Genomic DNA, 22199 nt, shown 5'->3' with positions numbered 1-22199 from the left:
GCTTCGACTTTTTAATATTACTAAATGTTAATCTATTCAATACTATAGAAACTTTGACAAAAAAATATGATACATATTTAATTAATAAGTATTAATAATTAAATTTCCTCAAAAAAAGTATTAATAATTAAAAATCAAATTAATTTGTAGAAAATTACTTATGTAATTTAATTATAATTTGTTTAGAGAAGATAAAATCTAATTTGATAAGAATTTATTGATTGTTGGGTTACTTTATCCAAAAATACGATGAGTTCCAATAAGTTTAAACAATATAGTTTAGCATTATTTGTAATTAAAAAAAAAAATAGAAACTTACATTAAAATGATGATGTGAAAAAAAAGTGCTTTCAAAAATTTATGTGACGATATTAGAAGTGGTCAACAAATTGACAATATATATATATTTTTTAATTTAAAATTATTGGATATAGATGTAGATGTATGTTACTTTTTCACTAAACAATGAAAAGATATTTTGGCTCTTATGCAACGGATAAAATCTTTTGTAATATATATGGTCTTGACGTAAAAGACTATTTTCAAGTGTCGTGACTTGTGAGTTTTAATTTTTGGAGGGGAATATTTTCTATGGTGGGAGGAAAACTGAAATTTTACCTTGTTTCCAAACTTTATACCTCTTCCAAATAATAATATAAGAAGAAGAAGTAAAGAAATATTTTGGATCAAGGTTTCCTAGATGCGATCAAGGTTTATTAGGGTTTGTTTCTTTGTTAGTTTCCAAATAATCCTTAGACGAGTTTGTCATTACTTGCCTGAATTTCATCCTTTTTGTTAGGTTCTAAAAGTTTAGAACAATTGGCAAATCGTGAATACAAACTTGTCTAGATATAGATCTTAGAGTCTATAGGTATTATTAGATAATGCTCAAGATGATACAAGTCAAGATTCAAGAACATATAAGCTGTAGAAAGAAGAGTTCAGAAACTACCTGGTTTGATCGATCGAAAGACAAGCTCAACCGATCGAAACATGTATCTGCAGAATTTTATTTCGGCCCAAACTCTACTTAAACGTATTGGATTTCAAGTAAAACACTACTAGTATATAAAGGAAACCCTAAGCACATTTTTATAAGGCTTTTCAAAGAGAGAAGAGTGTGCATCTTTTGTAAATCTAGGATTTTTGTACCCAAAAGCTCTCTAAAGTCTTCTACCGGTGTTATTTCTTGAAGAATCTCAAGATTCGATGTTGTAGAAGTTGCTGTATACAAGATCAACGTCTAAGGAGATCCAAAACCTTTGAGTGGAGTCTCAAAGTCACAAGTGTGGGTGCTTGTGTTGCAAAGGCCTAATAGAGAAGGAGTCCGTGGATTTGGAGCTTGTACGTGGTCATGTTAGTAAGTTCTACATGTAGTAGCAATAGGATGTTAGTGGTCTAAGTCTTATTGTAAACTTTGATTCTCTATAGTGAATTTGCTTTTTACCTTGAGGATAGCTAGGTTAAATCTTTCCCAAGTTTTTTACCAGTTTGGTTTTCCTGGGTGATCATATCATTGTATTCTTTATTTTCTGCTGCTTTATATGATATGACTTTATTGTTTTAATCTAGATCTGAATAATAAACCTAAGTATTCACTTGGTTAATTAATTAGGTTAAACAATCTAGTTTACAGGGATCTAAAAACCTAACACTTTTGTTTTGTTTCATTACTTGACTAACACTTTGAACACAAAGACGTCGAACATGTCACTAATGCCAATAAAGAAAAAGACAATAGAGTGGCTTGTAAGATCTAGTTGGAATTGGGGTAAAGTATGGCTCCAATCATGATTGAAGCCGATGTGTGTTCAATCGTTTATATCATGGACAATACAAATGATTCACTTAACAGCTATTAGGGGTGCCTAAAATTTTTCCTTCGAATTGAACTAATTAATACCTAGTGAAGCATTTTCATATGTGAAAACCACTTGATATAAAATAAACAAAAAAACAATAATGTTATAAATGTTGGTGCCACTTATAAAGGGAAAATTATAGAATATTAAAAAAAATGTACTCCACTATTATGTGAGAGAGAAGAAGTATACATTTATGATACTCTCGGAAATATTTTATAATTACCTCTTATAAAGAATATTTACAAAACAAAGCCCACGACCAAATTTAAAGACTAAATTGATTCACATATAAATGTTGGTACTACTTATCAAGACAACTTTACAAAACAAAGCCCAAGATGAAATATAGAGTAAATCGAGTCACATGTACAGTGTTTTCCAAAAATATTAGATGTGAAATAATAAAATAAATAAAAAAGGACTTACATGGGAAATCAAGGGGGTATTTATAACTTTCTCAAAAAAAAAAAAAAATGGTGCTATTTATAAAAACCCTTGGGGGAAAAAAAGAAGACAAAAAAGTGAAAAACACTAACATGCAAGTATGAACAAAGACTTGATTCTGTCCAATTTTTCTCAATCTCGATTCCCTAAAACCCTTTAATTCTCATCAACATAATACAATACATTTTCATAAAACTGTGTGTAAAGGGTACCTAATGCGATTACATCAGGAAACACAAGAGACTAGCAAGGCATCTTGAACCAACTAGCTAGCTAGTAACTAAGCAAAAAATGAAAGAAAGATAAAGACATACCTTCTCTTTGATATATTTGTTTTCTTTTTCTTCCGCAGTCCTCGTAAGACTAAGTACCGACGTTTCCCAACCAAGTAACCAGAACTTCTTTCCTCTTTCAACTCCATGATTGCCTTGTCGTTGTTATCAACACCTACCCCAATATCATGTCTCTATATATAATTAAACCTTTGCTATACAATTATATTATTATACCTTAGAAAATACCAACTCGATCCTTTTATCCTTAGTGTTGTACAAAGGCCAGTAATAATTTGGTAAGATGGTCCTACGGTCGACTTCATCAGGGTTGTGAAACATTTTGCCATATAATAATAGAATAATGTTAGAGATAATACTTACAAATTTTATTATTGTAAATCTTATAAATTGATATGTTACTAATGGCGATGATATATTAATTAAATAACTATTTACCATATTATTTAGGTGACATCGTTCATATTGATTGTCACTTCAAATTTTTTTTTTTTTGAGAAGGATTATCATTTCAGTTTATAATTAAGTCTTCTAAAATAAAGTTTGTGATACCTTTAATTTTTTTCATAATAACAACCACTTATATTAAATTAATTCGATTGCAAGGAAATCTATTATATCCATAAGGTTTGTGAATGCATAATATAAAGAAATTCATTTCGGCATGGCCAAGTTATAACATCATGCTACCCTGACGCAAGGGTCACCATTTGTTTTGTACAAGGAAATCGATGATCTTCACAGCCCTTCGTTTTTCTACAACTCTGGTGTATCTCACCAGACCTTTGACTCACTACAAAAAAACCGGCCTAAAGCTGCGTTTGAAAAACGCAGCTTAAGACCCCAAAAACGCGGCTATAGGCTTTGAGCCGCGTTACCTATGGCCGCGTTTATAACGCGGCCTAAAGACCGCAGCTCAAAGACTATAGCCGCGTTTTTCAAAAACGCGGCTAAAGGTCTGACCTATAGCCGCGTTTTCTAACCGCGGCTCTAGGATTCAGCCTATAGCCGCGTTTTTGGAAACGCGGCTGTAGACCAGCTTTAAGCCGCGTCTGAAAACGCGGCTATAGGTTTTTAAAAAAAACAAAAAAAAATTCTGGGTTTTTTTTTTCCCCAGAAAATTCAAAATTGAAAAATCAAATATAAAAAATTCAAAATTAAACACAAATACAAAAAATTCAAAAACAAATACAAATCCAGAAAATTCAAAATCAAATACAACATACTCACAATACAAACACACCCAGAAAATTTTATATTAAACACAATATACTCACAATACAAACACATGCACCCAAAAAATTAAAAATCAAACATAAACCCATAAAATTCAAAATCAAACACAAACCCGGAAAATTAAAAGCAAACACAACATTCTCACAATACAAACACAACGAAAAAATTCAAAATCAAACAAAACGTGTTCCAAAATATAAAACAAACCCATGAATCTCCTCTCATTCAACAAAACCAACCAAATCTAACACTAATTCCATTCAATAAAACAAAAGCACAAGCTCAGAATCAAAAAAGAACACAAGCCTGTGAAGAAGGAAGAAAGAAAAAGGAACAAAAAAAAAAAAAAAAAAAAAACGCAGTACCCAGATGTGAAGGAAGAAAGAAAAAGGAAAAAAAAAAGAAAAGAAAAGAGAAAAGAGAAAAGAGTTACCTGGATGTGGAGAAGGAAGGAAAAAAAAAAAAAAACAAAGAAGAAGACTTACCCAGATGTGAAGAAGGAAGAAAGAAAAAGAAAAAAAAAAAAAAAAAAAAAGAAGAAAGAACGAACCATCTTATGAATGAAGAAAGAAAGGGAAAAGGAAGAAAAGAGAGCAAGTGGGGGTAGGTGGGAAAGTGGGGTGCAGGTGTGAAAGGTTGTGTACGTGGGAAGCTTCAGGAATTTTTTTTTTTTTTTTTTTAAGTGCTACCTATAGCCGCGTTTTCAGAAAACGCGGCTATAGGTAACCTGTAGCTGTGTTTTTTCAATGTAAAAACGCGGCTAAAGGTGACCCGTAGCCGCATTTTTAAATCACAAAATGCGTTTTTTAGCCGCGTTTTGCAGCTTTTCCTTTGAGCCGCGTTTTTCATGAACGCGGCTCAAAGGAAAGGCTGGAGCCGCGTTTTTCCAAAAACGCGGCTCCAGCCTTCCCTTTGAGCCGCGTTTCTGGAAAACGCGGCTCCAGCCTTCCCTTTGAGCCGCGTTTTTGGAATAACGCGACTCCAGCCTTTCCTTTGAGCCGCGTTCATGAAAAACGCGGCTCAAAGGAAAAGCTGTAGCCGCGTTTTGCAAAAACGCGGCTAAAAAACACGGCTTAAAGTCGCGTTTTTTGTAGTGACTAATACTCATAATACAGACAAAATGGCCTTCTGCCCTTTTCGGGCAAATTAATTAGCTTTATACCCCCTTTCCCAAACTAAGTAGAGAAATGCCCCTCTTTTAAAACTCGATTTATGATAAATCGAGTTAGGCCCTATAGTGGCGTTTTAAGGAGCCTATAGTTACGTTTTTTAAGATCTATAGTGACGTTTTTTAACTTGACCTCAATGAAATCGAGTTAAAAAACGTCACTATAGGTCTTAAAAACGTCACTATAGGCTCATTAAAATGCCACTATAGGGTTTCATAATTTTTTTTTTCTAACTCGATTTATCATAAATCGAGTTTTAAAAGAGGGGCATTTCCCTACTTAGTTTGGCAAAATGGGGTATAATATGCTTGGAGAAGCATCTTGAATGGGTTGAAAGTTGTGAAGAGAGGTACCCGGTGGCGAGTTGGCAATGGCAATAGGATACATATTTGGGAGGATAAATGGTTGCCTACTCCAACAACGTACAAAATAATCTCCCCCTAAAAACCCTTTGATGATTATCCTAGGGTCTTGGCACTGATTGATAGAGATAAAAGGTGAAAAGTTGATGTAGTAAGATCTTTGTTTTTGCCTTTTGAAGTAAGGACTATTCTGAATATTCCTCTCAGCCACAACCTTCCAGAAGACCAAATCATATGGGTGGGTAATAAAAAGGAAGAATTCACTGTGAAGAGTACCTATTATATCGCTGTTGGGGTTCTAGATACAATGGAGGAAGGTGAAAGCTCTTCAGGTGATCCAAGGAGTCCTAATGGACCCCATTTGCTTGGTAAATGAGCCTTTGAAAAGTCTGTTGTGCCTCTCCTTTTTGTGCCACGGTGAGAGACGTGGCTGTCTAATTTTTTTTTTTTTTTTTTTTTTGTGTTCTTGGTTTTCTTTCTTCAATGATTTATTTTTATTCATCCAAAAAAAAAAAAATAGAGATTGTCCCCTATTTTATTTTCATACTATTTTATTTTGACAATAGAGATTGTCCCCTAAAAAAGAAATATTTTTAGTTCCGTCCATACTTATAATTTTATTTTGATTTTCTTACAATTTTGTGGGAATTGTGGGCCAAAAAGGCACGTTAGCCGCTTAGAAATCTATTATATGATTCATATGATAGATCTCTACTTTCCACTGACAGGCATAATGAGAAAAAGAGAAAAAAAAACATTTGATTGTACCAATAAACGAATCCAGAATGCATAAGTTATTCACTCGCCTTTGTGAGGGAAAAAAAAAAAAAAAAACTCTTTGATGAGTCTCATAGAATTTTTTTACCATTGAATTTTTTTTTTTTTTACACAAGATAAAAATTTTACTCTAATTAAAACTAAGTGCGTATATGTGTATGAAGTTCTCTCCTGGAGACTTGAATTCCAACTCTTACCCACTCCTATGGTCCCACCCCACAAGAATTTTGTATTTGTAGAGTGACTATCACATCAAAAGTGTGCAATAGTGATGTTGATATTATTTCATTAAGAAAGATTTTTTGAGAATCAATACCAAGCCACCATATGGTTGGAGGAGGGGATACTTCTAAGCTTCCTCTATCATATTTCTTGCAAACTTAGCCAGTGAATGAGTCAAAAAAAGGGCTATCAAGTGAAGGAATTCCATTCTCTAGAAAACTGGAATAGATCAGTTGTGAGAAAAAGAAAGAAGGCACAGGTTTCTTTTTGATACAAAATAGAATTTATACTCTTGCCTAATCTAAGTGTATATGTGTGTGAAACTCCTTCCTGGAGGCTTCCTAGAGACTTAAATCCCGGCCCTTATTCCCCACACCTCACAAGCACTTATACTTGTGGAGTGGCCACCGCACCAAGAGTGTGCAGTGGTGAAGGCACAGGTTTCTTGAGAGGATATTGTTGTGAAATGATGCAAATGAATAGACAGAAAAATAATTACCCAAAAAAAAAAACATAATAATAATAATAATAATAATACCAAGGTTTCATTAATGTATATCTTTAGGGTATATATTAGTAAATTATTTATGAAACTTTTTATGAAAAAATTTAAAAATAACTAACTTTTTTTACATTTTTTCTAATTTCTCATAAGCATTTCTTAAAATTGATGATTAATATATGCGCTAAATGTATACATTACACAAACCCATAATGCTATAATAATCTAAAAGGCACAAGACAAGGTGTTTTTTTTTTTTTTTTTTTTTTCCGGTTTGTTTTGTAGCCAAATTCTATTCAAAGAAAAAACACTAAACAAGGTTGATGTAACCAGAAGTGCCATAAATGGAACTTAATAACACCAATACACTATTACAAATTACAACACAATGTAAATGTGCCCAATTAATTGAGAAACAATAGGTCCAATGACAATTTAAATTGAAGTAGTGTGTAAAATTCAAAGCGTCTTTAGAAGCCCCCCCAAAAATAAAAAGAAAAAAAAAATCTTTTATTAATATCACAAGTAACTAGAGGCTTCCATTTTGAGGTAGCAGTATATGCTAATCATTTTTTATCTGCTGTTTTTTGAGGTAGCTGCAAATGGATTCCATGCACTCATCTTTTCCAGAATAGATAGTGAAGTAAGTCTGCACAAAACTTAAAACAACGACAGCAATAGCAGCAAATAAACCAAGAGCAGACCATGGGTTTCTAAAATATTTGTAAATTATTTCAGCCGCCCAGGTCCTTATCTTGCTCCTACAGTGCTTTTCAATATCTTCTCTAACATTTCTGTAAATTGAGTTATCTTGAATTGAGTCTGTGCATATCTCTTTGAAAAATTTAAACATCTCTTCGTCACTGCCTGCAGCGTTGAGAAGTATACGCTTTGAGCGCAGCTCTTTGACATCGTCAGGATTGGCAATGAGTGCATTCAGGAAATTGATGTAAGATGTAATAACAATCTGTGTCTCACATGTAGTACTCAATTCAAAGGCTACCAAGTTCTTCCACACTATTGTTGTATCATAAGTAAGGATCAAAGGGGGAAGCTTAAGCTGTGCATAGAAAAAGCCAGGTATGAATTCAACATCATTAAAAGAAAATAATTTTCTTCTTTTTAATGAATGAGGACTACAATATATAGGCTTGAAATGGACCCCCTTAGCTTTAAGTTCACTAAGGGAACGATATGATGGACAATCATCTGCAGGATCTTGCTCCTTTTTCGAGGCTTTTGGAGATGGATTCCATAAACAAAATCTGTATGATGGAACAAAATTGAAACAGAGAGTACGTTCTTTCTTTCCATCAACAACTTTGGAAAATTCTTTTTGCATACATTCAAGGAGACAATGACTTTGTATACTTTTAAGGAGACAATGATCCTGTGGCTCCTCATCCTTATCTTCTGGAACTTCCTCTAAGGGTATGAACCAAAATAGATAATAAATGAATTGCTGGATCATTTTTGGTACTACTTTTCTATTATTGTTGTATCTAAGGCTCATCAAAAGTTCTAAAACTGCCAATGGAATTTGGTTCTCCAACAAAAACATGTCCCTAATTACATAATTAGATCCCAATGAGCTTCCATGATTAACAAATAGCTTTGATACCTTGTCCCACTTCTTATCTACCACCATGTCCAATAAATATGAAATGAAACAACCGTCTCGAAGCATAATCAATGCAAGCGTATCATCACAATAATTTTCCTTCGAACAATCAACGTAACAAGCTCTAGTGTCGTTATTCATATTACGTACCTTATAATAAAATTCAGGAAACGATTTGCCAGATTCTTTAATAAACTTGAGCATGACTTCATCTTTGATCATGTCTATTTCCTGGAGTTCTCTTTTGCCATGATGATAAGGACCGAAAGAAATAACCACAGGATCAAAGTAGTCCTCGCTTCCCTTGGATTTTCGCAGCCTTAATGGGACTTTTGGACAAGTGACTTTTGTTGGATTTCCTTCGTTTTTTTCTATGGGGTAGCCCATATCGTCCAAAGAGGATTTTAATTCCATTGATATGTTACAGCGGTTGAGAACCCAATCAGATCCGGGAGAAGTCCAGTCCTACATTCATAAAAATAAAAATAAATAAAGAGAAGGAGGTTATTTGCATAAATTCACCCCAATCACATGATCACGTCCAGATTTCGAGTATAATTGTGGATATTATACTAAAGAGTGTGTGTAAAGTGATGTAAAAGAATATTTATGGTTGGGATCGATTCAACTTACCTGATATAATTTTAAATAATGTTACATCAATTAATATATATTTTTATTGGATATGAATTTTTAAAAAATTTATGGTAAGATTACATTTTTTTTTCCATTATTCTGTATACTTGCAAAATTTTCAAATGTTTAAAGATAAATAATTTTGTCATAATCAAGTATTTATATTTTAAACTTTTATAGTTTAAAATTATGCATAAAAAATAACTTTATGAATCAAATGATGCTAAAAAGCCATATCGCTACTTTTAGCATAAAACTAGGACTGGAGGAGCCAAAGCCAAAAAAAAACACTTCTTAGCGCTCACATGTAATATATATATATATATATATATATAGTAATATTTAAATAATTTGAGGGATGGGCTGGGGCTGTGTTTAGAAAGGGGAATTTCTGCTGTGGAGATTGAACTTGATGCAACCACAGCAATTTCCTTAGTTTCTAGCAATGTCAATGCTAGTGGAGATTTGTCTGGTCTTGTTAATGATTGCAGGGAATTGTTGCTGCGTCTGCCTCAAGTTAAATTATCGCATTGCTTCAGAAAAGCAAATTTTTGTGCCGATGCTTTAGCTAAACCGGGATCGACTTCTGCAGAATTGTCTTTAGTTTTTGTCTCCCCTCCCCCTGTTATTTTGCAGCTCCTTTATGATGATATGATGGGCGTATGTCGCTCTAGACTTTGTAGAACTGGTGCTATTGCCAGTGTTTCTTAGTTAATGATTATTCCATGTTTACCAAAAAAAAATATATATATTTAAATAATTTTTTTCTTATTTTTTTTCTCTTCCTTCCTATTCTTCTCGTTGCCCTCTCTCTCCTCAGACTCACTCAGCATCTCTCCTCTCCACCAAGCTGATCTGCTGCCCAGCTGCCATAGACCCACCTCGCCGACTCGCTGCCCAGTTGCCAACCAAGCTCCGACCCACCCCAGCGCCAATCTCCCTCGCCGATCTCCCCACCCCTTCCGCCGAAACTCAAAACCAGACACCACAACCAAAAACCCATTAAACATTAAACTCCATTTTAGCATCCCGCATCCCATTAAACACCTTCCAAAACAATTCCATCATATTACCTTTCAACAAATCTTTCAATAAAGCATTACAACACCTCAAACTGGGCATAATGTGACCGCTTTTGGCACCCAAAAAAACATTTGCCGCATCACCCAACATGCCCATCTTCTTATAACTATCAATCAATATATCAAACACCATAGGATTAGAACCTCTATTTCTAAAGCAACAAAGAACCGAATCGAAAACTAACAAACACGACCCGGAATGTGTTCTTATCATTTGCTGTAACAACCTACTAGCGGGTCCAAGGAGATTGGAATTGCATAACAAAACAGCAAGAATAGAGAAAGAATCTAAATTCTGAGGAATACCCATTTGGGATTTGGACCAATTGAAGAAATCTAAGAGGCGTTTGGGGTCACCCACCTGGTTTTGGTGTAGAACAAACCGAACAACTTCTGGGTTTAGCTTCATGGGTATGTCTGAGGACGCCATGAAAGACCGCCAGTTGTCATGTCCAAGAAACTTAGAGATTTCCCAGGAAATGTCTTGAATATCTTTGGCATTGGTGATGCTACAAAAACCAATAGATTTGAAGGGTCTTCTTCTTTGATCTGGGTTGAGAAATGGGTATCTGAGTGAGAGCCTCCACATGACGAATGAGAGAGATGCTGGAAAACCCTACACCTACAGCTACAAATACAGCAGCAGCCGCAGCAGCAACAGCAACAGCAGACCCAGCGATCAAGCGCTATGCTCCTCCCAATCAGAGGTCTCTTTGTTTTTCACTCTTTAATAATCTTTCTCACCTTCAATTTATTTATTACTGTAATTGATCTTTCTTTGAATAACAAATTGCAGGAATCGCAGTCTCAACAGGCGCAAGTCAGGTCACCATTGTTTTTCCTCTTCTCCTTTATTTTTATATATATATATATATATATTTTTTTTTTTTTTCTTTTTTAATTTTATGGCTCCTTTTTTATTTTTTTTATTATGAATGGTGTTTATTTTATTTCTCAACAAAAGTAATTAGATCCTTTAATAGCTGACAATCTTCACTCTTCAGCTTCTTTCTAATTTTATACTCATTAAAAATCCTTTGTTTAACTAGCATATAAGTGATAAAATTCAATAAAAAGGAGGCACAACCCTAGTTGATAAAAACCAAGCAGCATTTCTTTCTTTCCAATGACACCACATTATTTAGGCATGAAGGAACCGCTTTCCAAATCCTCGCTTTCCATCATGATCATAACTCCATCATAGAGTAAGGCATTACCAATGAAAGACCAACTACCACAATTCTTAAGCCAGAGACGAATGAGAGAGAGAGATACTGACACCCAAAACCAACAGAAAATCAAGATTAGCATCGCCACCAAAACTCAAGATCAACTTAATGTAGAAAAGAAGGAGTGAGCTGAGAGAGGAGTCTACGTGGGACAAAGGAGAGAGAGACCGGATGTAGAAAAGAGGGAGTGAGCTGAGAGGGAACGAAAGAAATTGTTGAGAAAGGGACGCACCTGTCTTTATTGTTGCATGTGTAAACCGAAAGAAATGAAAAAAAAAAATGATGCAAACTACAAACTTGGAAGTTGCAGTGAGGAAACAAATGAAAGGAATTAAAATGAGCTGAAGAAGAAGAAAAAGACGGGAAGAAGTACATGTATAGATTTTTTAAAGAATATGTGGTGTAGATTTAACTTTGGAAAGGAGAGTCATGGGGAAATAAATGTTTTTTTTTTCTTAAATCTTAGAGCATCTACATCAGTTCTTTTAAAATCATGTAACACATTTTACCTCAAAAATGCTCCACATCAGTTCTTCTAAAATTGTGTAAAAATGTGTATATCTCTACCCGAGCTACAATAATCGTGTATATCGTGTAAATATACACGGTTACTATAACTCGTCCATTTATTATTTTACTAATTTCCGTTCGCTCCTTTTCTTTCTCTCTTCTTCGGGCTCAACAAACTCAGTAACTTCTCATCTTCTTCTTTTTCCTCAGATGCACACAAACACATCCACACAAACAAATCAACATAGAGATACACTTGCTCAAAAAAAAAAAAAAAAAAAACACAAAGATACACAAACACACCCACACACAAACAAACCCAAACGGACAAACAACAAAGAGACAGATCGGTGCTTATCATAACGATCGGTGCTTGACTGGAACGATCGGAGCTCGTGGGTCTTGCCTGATCGGAGCTCGTGGGTTTCGCTTGATCGGAGCTTGTGGGTATGGGTCTTGCCTGATCGGAGCTCGGGAGCTAGGGAGATCGGTGCTTGTGCTTGTGACCGAGATGCTTGTGACCAAGATGGTGTGGATCGAAGCTTGTGACTGTGATTGGTGCTTCTACTTGTGATCGAGATGGTGTGGATCTAGACCGAGAGGGAGAGTTGATTCAGAAATGGGCATAGAGGTAGAGAGATGGGTATAGAGAGAGAGCAACATTTCAAAAAAAATGGGTAGAGAGAGAGAGAGAGAGAGAGAGAGAGAGAGAGAGAGAGCGTGTATGTATAGGGGTTAGTTGAGAGAAATAATAATAAAAAATTTGAGAAAATTGATTATTTAAATAAAAGAGGTGATAGAATAGATGAACTGATGTGAGTGTTTTGTAAAAATGGATGTGTAAAATAGAAAAAGTAAGTTTTTATTGTAAAAATGGATGTGTAAAATATACAAACTGATGTGGTTGCTCTTATACAATAAAATGTTGATGTTTGGTTCAAATTTATTGTTATTTTATTTAATATTTTCTATCTTTTAATCAATGTGATTGCTTTTTTTTTTTTTAGCCAAAAAAATGATTTTCTTTTTTTATGACTTTTTATCTTTAAGTTGAGTTAAAATATTAATTTGACTTAAATGTAAAACTAATTACGTTTAATATTGAAAAAAAGAAAAGAAAAGATATGACCATCTCCACAACCATTCAATTAAAAATTGTAATTATCGTCCTAGAAGGACACTCAAGTGGTGTGGCGGTGGCGGTAGCAGTGGTTGTGATGTTTATTTATTGTAGTTGATATATTATTTTATAGTGTTGTTTATATTATTTTATTATGTTGAAAACTAAAATAAAACCACTAATGTTGGGAGTTTTGTAAAGTGAGAAAGTAAAATAGATAAAGTAGCTTTTTGTGGTGCCAAATAGCTAAATTTATGGCTCTACCAATGTGGACGCTCTTAGCACAAAATTTGACATAAATGTTAAAAACAATAGAACATGTAATCTAACAATAAGATTTTCAAAATATAAAATTAGTAAAAGGTTATTTAGTTGTGTAACATTGCTTAAATTTATACCTGTTGATGCCATTTTTTGACAAAAATGCCTAACCGTAAAAGAAGCCCAACAATAAGGAAAGGTGAAAGAAAAAGGGAGTGGAAGAGGTAAAAGTAAAACAAGTAGGCCAAGGAAACCCAAGAAAATAGGTAATAAACCTAATGAGCCAACGTGGCAAGAATGAGCCAGTAGGCCCACGGGCACATTAAGAGGTAAAAGTAAAACAAATGGATCGAAAAAACTCAAGAAAAGAGGTAATAAACCCAATGAGCTAGCATGACAGGGCAGCTAGCAGGCCCATAAGCACATTAAGAGGTAAAAGTAAAGCAAAATAGGCAGGGGAAGCCCGAGGAAAGAGGTAACAAATCTAGTGGGCCCACGTGGTTGGAATGACAGCCAGCAAACCTATGGGCTCATTAAGAGGTCAAGGCAAAGCAAAATGGCTCGGAGAAGCCTAAGGAAAGAGGTAGCAAACCTAGTGGGCCTACATGGCAAGAATGGCAGCGAGCAAGCCTATGGGCACATTAAGAGGTAAAGGCAAAGCAAAATGGGCAAGGGAAGCCCAAGGAAAGAGGTAGCAAACCTAGTGGGTCTACATGGCAAGAATGGTAGCGAGCAAGCCTATGGGCACCTTAAGAGGTAAAAGCAATGCAAAATGGACAGGGGAAGCCCAAGGAAAGAGGTAACAAACCTAGTGGGCCCACATGGCAGGAATGGCCGCCAGTAGGCCCATGGACATATTAAGAGGTAAAAGTAAAGCCAAATGGGTCGGGGAAGTCCAAGGAAAGAGGTTATAAACCTAATAGGCTAGCATGGTAGGAGTGGCAACTAGCAAGCCCACAGACATGCTTAAGAAAAGAAACAACAGGGGTAGAAGCCCAGCAAGTTGCATGGGCAGGGACTTCTACCAACACATTGTCCGAGCCCATGAGGGAATAAAGGGAAATGATGAAGCCCAAGAGCCCACATCCTTCATGCTATGGAAGATAAGCACAAATGTAGGACGAGCAATGGAATGAGATATAGCAAGAATGGCAAAAATGGCGTGGAAGAAAAAGAAGACAGACATAGAGGATAATGAAACTCACACACGAGGGCTGGAGCACCACCTACTTGTACCTAACCAATACAAGATAGGTGGGCCTTTAGTCAAGGGATTTAGAGGGTGTGGTTTGGTGGCAGGAAGAAAAGAAGTCTATTTTGGGGTTCTTGCCGAGGCTTCTTTTGGGGAAAATGCCTTATTAGGATGACATTTCTCCCAAAAGAGGCAAGCATGTCATGCATGCCATAGGGGTAGGTAGAGAGAGAGCCTTCAATTTTTATCCATTCGGGTAAGGCAAAAAGGGGGAAGGGGAAAAACAAAACAGGGAGTTATGTCATGGAATGAGGAGTGGTGCAGCAAGCACACTTTGGGCAAAGGTAGTGGCCGGGCAACCAACAGGTCAATGGGTAATCCTATAGAGATGCCCATAAGAAACCAAAAAGGGTTGGTGAAGCCTTCGGAACAAAAGGTAGAAATCCCATAGAATGAAGCAATATAAAAGGGGAGAGGTAGCCATAGGTAGAGGAACCTACGGAGAGGATAAGAAGAAAAAACTAAGAGTAATAGAACAAAGGAAAAGAACGAAAGTGGTAAAAAAGAAAGAGGGAAAACACGGCAGAAACTGAAGCATGCATCAATAAACCATCATTTCTCTCCCTCTTGACATTCCCACTCTCTGCAACTCTATAAATCGAGATCTAAAACCATTTAGGCCCTTTCTCCAGCACGAATAACTTTAATGACAAAAACCTATAACGAGGTCATCCGTGTTGGCATTTGGTTCCCTTCTTGGGCTAGTTCCTACTGAATGACTCGACCTAGGATTGGGGAGTGAGCTAACCTCATTATGCTTGCTTAGAGTTGTTGCTTTTGCTCTGCAGTGGCTTGTTTTAGCTTGTTCAACATTCTCGCTATTATTTATTATGATGTAGTGTTTAATACTATTTGTCATTCTATTGTAATGTCTTTTATTATTTTTGCGGACTCAATTGTTTCGCTGTAATGCCTTTTATAATTTTTGCAGTATTAGTTGTTTTGCTATAATATCTTTTATTATCGTTTTTGTTGTATTAGTTTTTTTGCTATGGTATCTTTTGTTTTGTCTGCTGTAATAGCCACTTTGTTGTGACATCACTTACTACGTCAAGCTAGCTGTATCATTCTCCCTTATGTCTAAACATTGGGCATGACTGGCTTACGCACATGCTAGCCTTTAGTGTAACCCCATAAGGCCAGTCTCAACTCCCTTACCCACTAGTTCACAGGCCTTGGTGCAGTAGAACGGGCTTTAGCCCATTGACGCAAAAAGGCCCCCACAATTGATTAACAGCCAAGTGTGTTGAATGTAAGGATTTGCACTAATGCGCAAGGCGCCTCTTTAGTGTGATTGCCACTCTACAAGTATAAGTTCTTGTGGAGTGGGGGAAATTAAGGGCCAGGGCAAGGTTGTCAAAATCGGGATCCTACGTAGGATTGTTGAAAGTAGATGGAATCGTAGATCATAAGATCGGATCGTGAATCGTAAGATCCTACATATTTTCATATTTAAAGCAAAAAAATACATTGATAATGGCTTTGTATGTTGAATAATCATGTAAATTATAAATTCATCCATAAAAAAACTTAGGGCACGTTTGGTAGACTGTAATGGATACTGTAATGTAATAGATATTCCTATGGCATAACTATTCGGTTGTTTGGTTATGTTTTTATTATAATGAATAGTTATTTCTTATGAATAGCTATTCTTCAAAGTGAGGAATAACCATTCCTTATCAAAAGTACTGAATATCTATTCCTTCACCTTATGTAATAACTTTTTAAAAAAATTTCCTAAAAAGCCATTAGTTGCCACATCTTCAAAAGGAAAGAAAATAAATTTTCTTTGTTGTTAATTATTAGCTCTATTTTGAACACCCTAAAATAATTGTATTTTAGGAAATTTGACTTAAAAATGATTTAATTACATCTTCCTTTTATATTCTACTAAATTGTGGATGTATATTCAGAATTCTATTCCTAAATAGTTACCAAACTAATGAATAGTAATACTTATTACATTCCAACTTAATATATTCATTGTAATACTTATTCCTATTCCCATGTAATAATCATTACAGTATACCAAACGTGCCCTTAGATTTGTATCATATGATGTAATTTGCATGTCATACATCGCTAAATTTATACTAACGAAACAAATATGTTTAAGTTTTGACCCAATGTATCTAAAAATTTCAATAAATGTTTAATTAGCAACCAAATTACCATAATATTTATCAAAACATATGGAAAATATTTTCCAAGTTTGAAATCCAAAATAAGTTAGCAAAATGAAATCTAAAAGCAAGATGAATATTAAGGTGAAATGAACATTTGATTATTCCCATTCTAAGGTTCTTATAATCACCGTTCTAAATTCCTAATCATCATCCTCTATTTCATCATCTATGTAGATATTATATATTTGTATACTAGAACTGTAAAAGACATCAAGATACAATTTCACACTCAACTATTCAAGTTATACCACTCATCAACAATTAAAGAGCATGCTTAAAAAAATCAATCAATCAATATACAAATACAAACATAACTAATAAAATTATATATAAAAAAATATTTTAGTAATATTAGAACACAAATTAATATATTGATCAAACAAATTTAACAACATTATAGCTTAAAAGGCAGCAAAGGCAATATCAAATTCTTCATTTAGAAATGATGAAGCATTCCTTTATTTTGATTACAAGTGAACTAGAAATTAGAAAACATTTGCTTAGGTTAACATAATTTTATAAAATAAAAAATAAAAAGTTATACCATCACAACATGAAAAAAATAAAAACCCTTAAAATTTCATCAAACAAAAAAAAAATTATCCCATAAAAAAAATATAAAAAAAAAACCAAAAATTTATGTTTTTGGTAGGATCGGTAAGATCCCATATGATCCAACGATCCTATACGATCCTACACGATCCTACCATTTTTACGATTTTAGTGCGATCCTAAACGTTTTGGTGAGATGGGATCGTAAAATCGTGCGATCCTATGATCCAGATCACGATCTTGACAACCATGGGTTAAGGATAATTCTCTAAGAGGGAGTTTCAAACACATACACTTAGATACAGCCAAGAGTTTCACACTCGCATTGCCAAATCATAAGCAAAAGATCATAATGGAGTTTCCTCCAATCGTCATTGGCAAGGTGAGGCTAGTCTTTGAATAAACTTTAGGCACAACACTCAGCTGATGATGATATCTATGCTTTTGGACTAGTCTGTGTGGGCGGTCGGAATTGCCACCCTTCAATACAGGGTTGATACAACTAATCACAAATCATACAAGAAGTCATTTAATTTTTAAAGGGCAAATTTGTCAACTTAGCTTCAAAATTTTTTAGTGAAAACCCTCCCTATAATTTAAAGTGGATTTTGCAATTACCACCCCCACCCCCACCCCCACCCCCCCCCCCCCCCCCCGTCAAAAAAAAAAAAAAATAATAATAATAATAAAATAAACAATAAAGAAAGAAAGATACATGGTTTATTGCCAAACTTTAGAGTATGATTAATTTTAGTCTTTGAAATATAAAGTGGTTTTTTTAAAACCATATATAATTTAAAGTGATAATTTTTTGTTCCTGCATCAAAACGTGTTAAATATCTATAACAAAATGATTAGATGGCCAAACTAAAAATTAATGTCATCCTTATGTTAGACGGAAAATTATTAGGTGTTTTTGTAGCATGATGACATCATACTCCTTACATTCATTGTAGATTCCACCATAAATCTAATCAATGGAATTCACCATGAATGTGAGATGAAAGAGCATCTAATAATTACTTATGTTAGACGCATTATAGATTTAAAAAGATCATTTTAAGTTTGTTAAAAACTAAAAATACTAAAATCATTTATGGGCTAAAGTTCAAGGGGCAACAATATGACTTGTATGTATTGGCAATAAATTACAATAATTAGACCTTTGTGAAGGTCCTAAGCACCTCTTCAAAAACATGACATTGGCAATGACTCTGATTACACCAATGATTATTGTACAATCACTTGCCTTAGCATTTTTTTAGTAATTATTTTTACCTTATTTTTTCTTAACATGTTATATTTCATTTTGGATAAATAACACTAAGCTCCCTTAAGATTTCATGAAATGTCATTCCCCAAGAACCTATCTAAAGATGATACTCCCCGTTAAGGTTTGTATATATGTGTAAGGGTCATATTTTTTTGTATTGACACATCCGAGCACTTTACATGTACATATTTGAATCTTAGATTGTGTTTGTTTAGAGTGTGAAAAGAATATGGAAAATATTTTACACCATGAGAAGTGTTTGGGTTGGCTAGAAAGCTCAAACAAACAAAAAAACCATTTCCGTTGACCGTAAAATATCAAAGCTTGAAGTATAAAATAGTTTAAACTTCTATTTCTCCGTCAAACCACTTACACCTATTTTCAGCTTCTACCCAAACATAGAGAGAGAGAGAGGGAGAGAAGAAAAAAAAAATGATGTCAGTGATAGACTCAAATTATATAACCAGTAATAACCTGCTACCTAAAATTTGTGATAATATAGTGAAAATGTTGTAATATATCATTACTCTTAAATACAAAATATATTTAAAATAAAAACATTGAGAAACAATTAAAGAGCCGATTTTTATAGTTTTATTAGTATAATACACCTTCTACGAAAAAATTTATTATATTACATTGGCAATATATATGACATTAAATTAAAGAAAATTTAATCAATATAATGAAATATGAACCATAAAAATGACAAGAAAAGACAAAATTTGCTTAATTTACTATTGTCATAACTTGTACTTACTGCATCAGTGGGAACGACTGTTTGATCTTGGCCTTTGCTTGTTTTACCATCGTTTTTGCTTTCATCCTTTGTCGGAAGAGACTTCTCCATTGAAATAACGTGCGCCATTACGGCAATGACACAGACTTCGTGCCCGTTTGGTTCAACCTTAAGGGGCCAAAAGTGCGTTTTCCAGCTCAAGGGATTCCTCTAAGAGAGAGAGAGAGAGAGAGAGAGAGAGAGAGAGAGAGAGAGAGAGAGAGAGAGAGAGAGAGAGAGAGAGAGAGAGAGAGAGACTTGTGTGTGTGTTTGTGTGGAGGAAAGTAGAAGAAAAGGAAAATAAATAAGAAGATGAAACCTGTTTGTGCCTGTATTAGAAGTACAAACATAAATTATTTCACTTTTTATTTTTTTATTTTTTTATATTATATTATTTACAATTGTGATGGTGTAGAGAATGTAATGGAGAAAAAATTGTGGGTACATGCATAAGTGAAAAATAACCAACCATATTCTGCCCTATCAAAGGCGTAACAAAAAAGTTGTGAAATAGTTCGGAATCTTGGATCAACTCACTTAAAAGGTAGATGTTGATAAAATTATTGGGTTTCAACTTTTAATATAATAATTTTGTATTCTTCATAAAAAAGAGAAATGTTATTTACATAATATTTTTACAATATTTTCACAATAAATTTTAAGTGGCATGTTGTTATTGCTTATTATTAACGAGCAAAAAAATACTTTAAGTGATAAGTTCAAATTAGAACTAATAACAGTTTATCACATAAGATTTATTGTAAAAATATTACCAATATATTATAGACATAACGCTTCCTAAAAAAAAAAATACTAAAACCAAATAGTTTTTTACAAAATCTTTTATTAAAAAAAGTCATTTATTATTAACTTGAAGAAGTGGCGGCTCCAACTTTTTTTTTTTTTTTAAATTATCCTTAAGACTTAAAAAATAATTCATATATTAACAACCACACCAACTGAAAAGTACGGCTAAACCCACTTCCTTCGATTTTTTTTTTTTTTTTTTTTTTTTAAATTATCTTTTATGAAGTCTTGTCCAGTGTTCGTTCACTTGCTTTTAAGTGGACCACTGCCCCTTTAGCCAAAAAAAAAAAAAAAAGTGGACCACTGCGAACTTTTAATATAATAATTTTGTATTCTTCATAAAAAAGAGAAATGTTATCTACATAATATTTTTACAATATTTTCACAACAAATTCTAAGGGGCATGTTATTATTGATTATTATTAACTAGCAAAAAAGTACTTTAAGTGATACGTTCAAATTAGAACTAATAACAACTTACCACATAAGATTTATTGTGAAAATATTACCAATATATTATAGACGTAATGCTTCCTAAAAAAAAATGCTAAAACCAAATACTTTTTTACAAAATTTTTTATTAAAAAAGTCATTTATTATTATTAACTGGAAGAAGTGGCGGCTCCAAAATTTTTTTTTAAAATTATCCTTAAGACTTAAAAAATAATTCATATATTAACAACCACACCAACTGAAAAGCACGGCCAAACCCACTTCCTTCGTTTTTTTTTTTTTTTTAAATTATCTTTTATGAAGTCTTGTCCAATGTTCGTTCACTTGCTTTTAAGTGGACCACTGCCCCAATTCAAATATTCAATGCCACGGCACCATCCACCCCCACTCAAGAGACGAGCCAATCAACAGATTCAACGCAACTAGATATTTTACTAATGGATTTTACTAATATTTTATATTTACATACACTAATACAAAAAGACAAAAAGCTGAAAAGGCAATTTATATTGTCAAAAGTTAGAGTCTGCCTAAGACTAAGTCACAACACAGGTCGGTAGTCGGACTATGAGTATGAGAGAGAGAGAGAGAGAGAGAGTGCTGAAATAACTCGATGTTACCTGAGGTTAGGGACGGCAGCACGGTGCAGGCTGAGGCCATGACAAAGGCATATTATTAATGTGTACACAATTTTTTTTAAAGAAAGAATTTTTTTTTTTTGAAGAATCTAATAAATTCATATATATATATATATATATATATATATATATGAAAAAGCTGTTTTTTTATAGCATTATTAATTTATTATTACAGATTGAATTATTACAGGGGGCCCAACTTTTGGACACGGCCTATCATTAGAATGATGGTATGACTGGCGCAATAATTTTTCAGCTACTGGACAAAATTTTCAACTAAAGCCTCTGTCCCACTAGTTTTCTTTTGGTTGCTTTTTATCTGCACGATTATACCAAGAAAATTTTGCAGCTACTGGACAAAATTTCCAACTAAACCTCTGTCCCACTTGTTTTCTTTTGGTTGCTTTTTCTCTGCATGATTACACCAAGAAAATGACCATAGAAAACGAATGATATGGATGACATTCGTCCACATTAGATTTAGAACTCGGTCTTCATTCTCAAAAAAAAAAAAAAGAACTCGGTCTTCCTTCACTGCAGCATTACTTTTACACACACTTCATCACTTCTAGCCAGCAGTCATCTCTCTCTTTAAGCGTTCCTTTCAGCTACTAGGTATCAAGAAATGACCGAAGCAATCCTCTTTGGTCTTGCGCAGAAAATGATTGAAAATCTGGGCTCCCAGACTTTCTAAGAGATTGGATCACTCTGGGGTGTCAAAGATGAGCTTGAAAAAATCAAGAACACTTTTTCCACAGTCCAAGCTGTAATTCAGGATACAGCGGAGCAGCAAAGTCATAACCATCAAGTCAAGGGCTGTGGAAAGAGTGTTCTTGATTTAGGGGCGGCAGCACGATGAAACCTGAGGTTCTTATTTTCCGATCTTGTCCTCACCGTTGCCTACTCTGGGTTTTGCTGTTAAGTGGAC

General features: G+C 34.1%; 1 protein-coding gene across 1 annotated transcript; it reads right to left on the bottom strand.

Moving 5' to 3' along the window:
• Window positions 1-7196: 7196 nt before the first annotated feature.
• On the bottom strand, window positions 7197-10798 carry LOC126723938 (uncharacterized). The gene is made up of 3 exons (XM_050427961.1): window positions 10571-10798; window positions 8642-8956; window positions 7197-7930 (listed from the first exon to the last, which is right to left on the bottom strand). Exons 1-3 carry the CDS (start codon window positions 10796-10798, stop codon window positions 7433-7435), a joined length of 1041 nt encoding a protein of 346 aa, XP_050283918.1. The 3' UTR covers window positions 7197-7432.
• Between the last annotated feature and the right edge of the window lie 11401 nt (window positions 10799-22199).

Source organism: Quercus robur, chromosome 4 (assembly GCF_932294415.1).
Source record: "Quercus robur chromosome 4, dhQueRobu3.1, whole genome shotgun sequence".
NCBI classification, from domain to species: Eukaryota; Viridiplantae; Streptophyta; class Magnoliopsida; order Fagales; family Fagaceae; genus Quercus; species Quercus robur.
The sequence above is the reverse complement of the archived record's forward strand: the minus strand, read 5'-3'. Positions and strand labels throughout refer to the sequence as shown.

What these genes read in the sequence shown, in the direction of transcription:
- LOC126723938 (XM_050427961.1), bottom strand. Translation starts at nt 10,798, where the DNA reads ATGTGGAGGCTCTCACTCAGATACCCATTTCTCAACCCAGATCAAAGA. An exon ending in TTGTTCTACACCAAAACCAG is followed by an intron (nt 8,957 to 10,570) that starts GTGGGTGACCCC and finishes TTATGAATGTAG; the next exon opens with GACTGGACTTCTCCCGGATC. An exon ending in TTCCTGAATTTTATTATAAG is followed by an intron (nt 7,931 to 8,641) that starts GTACGTAATATG and finishes TTCTATGCACAG; the next exon opens with CTTAAGCTTCCCCCTTTGAT.